The sequence below is a fragment of the Nicotiana sylvestris genome, chromosome 11 (genome assembly GCF_000393655.2).
Source record: "Nicotiana sylvestris chromosome 11, ASM39365v2, whole genome shotgun sequence".
Classification (NCBI taxonomy): Eukaryota; Viridiplantae; Streptophyta; class Magnoliopsida; order Solanales; family Solanaceae; genus Nicotiana; species Nicotiana sylvestris.
In genome coordinates, this window is record NC_091067.1 from 8,644,503 (window position 1) to 8,651,293 (window position 6,791).

A 6,791-nucleotide genomic window follows, 5' to 3' on the forward strand; every position below is an offset into this window, starting at 1 on the left:
GAGTAAGGCTGCATACAATAACCTTATGTATCGACCCTTTTCCGAACTCAACGCATAGCGAGATCTTAATGCATTGTACTGCCTAGGGGTGTCAATGGATATTTAAAAACCGATTAAACCAACCGAACCGTACCGTACCAAACCGATTTTTAGGTTTCTTTTAATAAAACCGTAAATTTTTATATAAATCTATAACCGTACCGATAATTAGGGGTATGTTTTTTATTTTATGAAAATAAATCAAAAAATACCGAACCGTACCGAATAAATTTATATGTGAAAAATATATTTATATATTAAGTTTAAAAATAATAAATTATTAAACTTTTCTTGTGTGTTAGAATTATGAAAACAATTACAAGCCAAAAAGTAATAAAATCAAAATTATAATTCCCAAACCTATTATGCTATCCCATTGAAACTAAATTATTTCCAGCATATTCACTAGCAAGACATAAGGTATTTGTAGCGATTATGAGTAGCAAACTATGATGTATTGACTATGTTTTCTTTCGTATGATTTAGATTTATCTTTTTGAATATTTAGTCTTCTATAGACTTTATTCTTGAGTCTCAGTCCCAGCTTGGTTAATATCTTTCCACTCAAGTGATTTATATTTTCTTTATATTAATTTGTTTAATTTCTTTTACGTTGTTGTAGAGTAGTTGATGGATCTATATTCTAGTCGTCTTTCATATTTTCTTAATTCATCACCCTTTAAAATGTAAAAATATCTACAGAGTTTTGCTAAGTCCTATAAAAGTACGTATTATATTCCATTCTACTTCTACTAGTGACTTTTACATGACATATAAAAAAATACCGAAAATTAACCAAACCGTACCGATACCGAAGAGAAACCGATATGATTGGGACGGTTTCGAAAAATCTAATTTTGATTATATATAATAGAATAATCGAAAAATTAGTATGGTACAAAATTTACAAAATAACCGTCCGAACCGAATCATTGACACCCCTAGTACTGCCCTTATAGATGTGTAATTGCCAATACTTTAAAGTGATAAGGGTACAGGATAAAAAGGAAGTTTTGATATCCTTATCTCAAAGACTGAAACTAGTTAAAAATAATTTAAAGGTGGTATGGGGATTCAGGTTTTTAAGAAAAGAAAAAAAGTGAAGAGATCTTTTAGTATTTTTATGATATTCGAGGTTTGCGTCCTCTTGAAGTTTTCTAATAATTCCGTGTTACTTGATCTGTTAATAGAAAATTTACCAAAAATACTTTCAATCGAAGCCAGAATTTTCAATTTAATGTGTTTTGGATTTTAGAAAAACGACTTCAAATGCTAATATCTTGGTTTTATGTATAATATTTGTATAAATTTAATAAATTTCTTAATGTAAATATATTATTGAGTAAAAGCTACTGGTTTCGGCTGAATCGGTTCCGGACTTCTAGCTTCCCTTGCCCACACCCGATATTTATATCAATCTTATAGATGCATGACGTGTGTCTGCATATATCTAGCATTTAATCATAGTTAATTATGCATTCTCACCACATTAAAAAAGAATAAACTTTATTATTTTGTTCTCTAAGAATTTAAGGAAGGTTTTCTTTACCTTTATGCCTTACCGGTAGGTAGTAGTATTAGTTTTTTACTCTCTTATTCTTAGATATTTATTACTACATGTTGTTTCTTTCGCTTCAGTTATCTTATCATCTTGTTGTTGTTACTGCTTGTTTATTTCTGTCTTCTTTTTCCTTTTTGCCTTGAGCCAAGAGTTTTCGGAAATAGTCTCACTACCTTCACAAGGTAGAAGTAAGACTTGCTTACACACTACCTTCCTCAGACCCCACTTGTGAGATTACACTCAGTCAATAGACGTTGTTATTATTATCTTTTAACATTTATTTATTCAAGACAGTTATTAGTTGCAAAAGCTGATCGAAGTTGAGGGTTACTACCTGTTAAAGTTCATCTAACACTTTGTCATCACTTGTTGAGTAGTTTTAGTTAGATTTTAAATAAGTAAAAGCATTTAATAAATATGACAAATTTAATTTGTTCTTGATTCTATAGTACAGTTGTGTTTTCTTTGTCTCCTTCAAATGTTTGCTATACAGTTTTGTTTATATTGATTTGTAGTTATTGAGCTTTTCAATATTCATTCTACCTCTTCATATGGCAAATGGCAATACATAAATTTCTATTTCATTTGTTCAAATAAGACTAAACTAGAGAGAGATGAGTTCTTGAATTATTCATTTAGTTAGTTATTACTCCAAATCATCTTTCTATGACATCTTACCTGACTTGAATGAGTCCCTTTTTTATGTGTTTCACTCACATTTTGATAATTATGTCGGGATTGAAAATGACATAGCGTTCCTGATAGAAAATGACGGTTCTTTTAGAAAAACAAACTTATTCAAGTTCTTTTTCCCAAAAAAGTCCCGCTCTAACCGCTCCACGAGTCATCTTCTTAAAAGAACCCTCTTTGCAGTCCGCCCTTCCTTGAATTATTCGTTCATGCAATACTTATTAAATATAAAGCACAAAATTTATTTCGACCCCGTCATAATTCTTAATCATTGCATCGCACCCGGCATCATTGAACCATCTATGATGGGGGGAGCTAATGCACAACATAGTTTCTTCTTTTTTTTTCTTTTTTTTTTTTTGTAAAACGCTCGACCAGCGAAAAAAAGTATTTGGCCGAAGCCAAAAAGAGGGTGATCCAACTTATCTGTTTTAACATATATATCTTCACTTGGGGGAGTTTTTCAAAGTGCTACGGTCTAGCGAAGAGTGTAAGCCTATAAGCTTATCGATAACAGACACACAATAAAATAAAATAAAATTGCAAAGAAAAGAGACTCCTAAAAGCCTATTTCAGAAGCCAATAGGCAAACTAGTATTTTTTTTTTCATAAACAATTAAAAGGTAGGAACTTAATAACGAAAAATACTTATCTTAACAACCTCAAAAGACAAATAGGAAAAGAAAAGAGAGGTGCTTAATTATCTAAACTTCCAAAAAAAAAGGGGACAAGATAAGAATGAATAATAAAAAAGGGTGATTAGAATGATGACTAATTGGAACCATAATTTAGTACACAAATAGTTTGAACAGTCTCCAAGATTTAATAATTGTCACAATCTCCAATTTCCATGACAACTTCCTAAAAGTTCTATTCCATAACAAAAATAACCATTGGGAAAAATAAACAAATACCTAACGCACAAGACACGCTCTCTTCTTCTTATTCCCAAAAGAGAGCTGACTTTTCTTTTGAAGAATATAGACTTAAAACTAACCAACAACAAATAACTAAATAGATAAATACCATTAAAAATTATGGTGATAAGTACTTCTTCATTTTTAATTAAAGATCTCGATTTGAAATCCTAGACATGAAATCGCCTTTAGTATGCATACTTTATGCCCCACCCCAAACCTAAAATTGGGACTTTCCGGGTTGCGATGGATCTCTTGGTATCACACCTCAGCATGGTCGGGCATTCGGCCATGGGCATAAATCACGCCCCCGCCAGCTATCTTGGATTATCATGGTCGGAAAATTGGGGTCTTTTGAGCAAGTTGCCTCCTCTCTAATGATTTTTCTAAAATAAGTAATGAAAGGGAAGTCAGGGGCCAAAGTGCGTTCGTTATTGGCTGTATAGGCGCAAATAAGGGTTAGACGAGCTTCAAAAAAGGTACCGGATAGCGGGTGGAAACAAAAAATTTAAAAATAGAATTAATGAAACCACATTTAACCATTTTTTAGGAGTACACAACAACCTTATTTTTCTTGACCATTTGATCAAAAATCCAAATAATCAATGGCCTATAACAAAAGATGGATTAACTGGGACCTACATTAGACAATGAATTTATAAAAAGCTTAGCTTGTGTTCAGACTTAGCAAGACCTCAAAAAAGAGAGAGAAAAGAAAAAGATCAAAAGCAAAACACAACAAGATTCAATTTTTTTTGAAACCCAACACCCTCCAATTCCACTTTTCTTCTTCATTTCCCATTTCTAGACCAAAAATCTTTGAAAAATATTCAAAACCCATCTCTAAAATCCTTCAATCTTCAATACCCAGATCATAGATTTTTTTAAATTTGGATATTTTCTTCTATATTTCTCTCTGACCACCATTTTCCTCTGTTTTTTCCCTTCTTTGTGATCATCATTATGATAGGTGTCTTACTGTCTTTTCCACGTGATTTGGCATTTGAGGCTGTGTCCTCTTAAGTCTTAATTGTATTGAGTCTTGAATTCAAAATTTTCTGTATAATTAATTGTTTGTTCATAAAAATTCCGTTTTGATTACTACCTACTTTAATTCTTGAAGTTATTGCTTCTGTATCCTTATTTTCTCTGTTTAAATATTTTCCAAGTTATATGCTTTTCTCAATTCAACTTTGAATTTCAAGAGCCCTGTTTTTTCTTGACTCATAGTATCAGATACTGAAATTTGAGTTATGGGAATTCAAAAAGACAGGGTGAAATTTAATGTTGGTGGTAGAATTTTTGAAAGTACAGCTACAACTTTGGCGAATGCTGGTCGGAATTCGCTATTTGGAGCCATGTTTGATAATGAATGGAACCTAAATTCTGATGCCACAACCACTGAACACTTCATTGATAGGAACCCTGATTGTTTCTCTGTCCTTCTTGACCTACTCAGAACAGGAGAGCTTTATGTACCACAATATCTTCCTGAAAAGTTGTTATATAGAGAGGCTATGTATTATGGTTTGTTAGATCATGTCAGGTCAGCTAAGTGGGGTCCATTTGATGGAAACAGGCTCGGCCTAGCCAGGTCAGTGACAGGCCGAGCTCCGGGTGATGGCACGGCCATCCGGGCTGGCCCGGATGGCGGGTGCTGTGTAGCTCATGGTAGTATGGTTCATGTCTATGATTGGATGTTAGAAGAGCACCCTGCAATTAATCTTGATTATCAAAGGGTGAATGATGCAGGGTGGCTTGATTCCGAGAACATAGTGTTAAGTGCTTGTGAAAGATTAGGTAAAGGAGATGGAGGCATGGGTTTGTTTAGCGCATCCAGTGGGGAGTTAAGGTACAAATTTCATGTCAAACATGAAAACCAAGTGAAAAGTTATACAGCTGGTGCATTGAGTTTTAGCTCAGATTATAAGTTGTTTTCTAGTTGTAAAGGTAGAAGTAATGAGTATGGTATTGGTGTATGGGACCAAGTTACTGGAAAACAGATAGATTTTTTCTATGAGCCACCTGGTTGGTCTCTTGGTGATGCTGACAAGTTACAATGGTTACATGGTACTAACTGTTTGTTGGTTGCTACTTTGTTTCCAAGGAAGGACAATTGTTACATCAGTTTATTGGATTTTAGGGACAAGAGTATGGTTTGGTCATGGTCTGATGTTGGCGCGCCAATAACGGATGAGAGGAGAGTTAGGGACGCGATAGCAATGGAGGAAACTAGCTCCATTTGTGTGGTGAATGAGTATGAAGATTTGGGGTTTATGGATTTGAGGAGGAGTGCTGGAAGTGTAAGGTGGAGTTCAAGAAGTAGGTTGATGAAGGGGAAAATGCCGGATGAGCCGTGTTATCCTAAACTGGCATTGCACGAGGGGCAATTGTTCTCATCGATGAACGATTGCATTTCTGTGTTCTGTGGCCCTGATTATGTTCTTACATCAAGGCTTCGACGTAGCTATGGTGGTTCAATTTGTGATTTCTCAATTGGTGGTGATCGTCTTTTCGCTCTTCATAGTGAAGAAAATGTATTTGATATATGGGAGACTCCTCCTCCACCAATTGTATAACAACAACAACAACAACAAATCCAGTGAAATCCCACATGTGACGAGGGTAGTTAGTATGTACGCACCTTACGCCTACCTTGAGAAAGTAGAGGGTCTGTTTCCGACAGACCTCCACCAATTGTATGATTTTTATGTTTTGTTATCCATAGATGAGTGAGTTTTGTTCTCTTTTTTTCTTCAGATTGTTAAGAGTGATGTATCAAGAAACTGCAACAGATGATTTTAGGATAGAGAAACTAAATAGAAATCAGTGTGTAATACTATCAAGATTGTGAGTTTGTGTATACATTTGAAACTGACATATTAAGGAAACTGATTGCTTAGAAATCAATATTTCAACTTTCACCTTTGCCTTGCTTCTAATAGATGCATTCTTTAAATTTTTAATGCACCTGTCAGTAGATATATTCACTTTCAGGCTAAACTGAAAACTTCAATTCATTTTTGTTATCCTCATTGGACCACCTTATGATAAAGTACTACCAAATCTCTTTTGCATAAAACCTATCCAACAACCTTCTTTTGATCTAAAGCTTTAACAAAGATTATTCCTCTTTATGTAGTTGTACAATTCGGTGTAACTGGTAAAATTGCTGCCATGTGACCAGGAGATCACGGGTTCGAGCCGTGGAAACAGCCTCTTGCAGAAATGCAGGATAAGGGTGCATACAATAGACCCTTATGGTCTGGCCCTTTCCCAGATCCCGTGCATAGTGGGAGCTTAGTGCACTGGGCTGCCTTTTTATGTAGTTGTACAATACAATGTAACTTAAAGTTACCAGCAAGATTCCAGATTGCCAACACTTAAAAGAATTGTGGGGGGTGAGGGTGGGTGTGGTGATACCATTTGCATGTGAGCAGTTGTAACTACTCAGCCAGGCTAAGATTATTTATTAGTGGTTTATCTAAGAAAAAGAGGTAAAGTTTTGCTTTGTTTTTCCAGATCAGTAGGGTAACTTTTTCTGTCACTGAAACATAGGGGCATCTTTTTCTCTTTCTTTATTT

General features: G+C 34.6%; 1 protein-coding gene across 1 annotated transcript; it reads left to right on the forward strand.

Moving 5' to 3' along the window:
* Positions 1–3,886: 3,886 nt before the first annotated feature.
* On the forward strand, positions 3,887–6,113 carry LOC104246895 (BTB/POZ domain-containing protein At2g24240). The gene has a single exon (XM_009802803.2). The coding sequence runs from the start codon at positions 4,461–4,463 to the stop codon at positions 5,784–5,786; it is 1,326 nt and encodes a 441-aa protein (XP_009801105.1). The 5' UTR covers positions 3,887–4,460; the 3' UTR covers positions 5,787–6,113.
* Positions 6,114–6,791: the final 678 nt, after the last annotated feature.

Excerpts from the sequence above, each read along its gene's own strand:
- LOC104246895 (XM_009802803.2), top strand. The coding sequence starts at position 4,461 with ATGGGAATTCAAAAAGACAGGGTGAAATTTAATGTTGGTGGTAGAATT.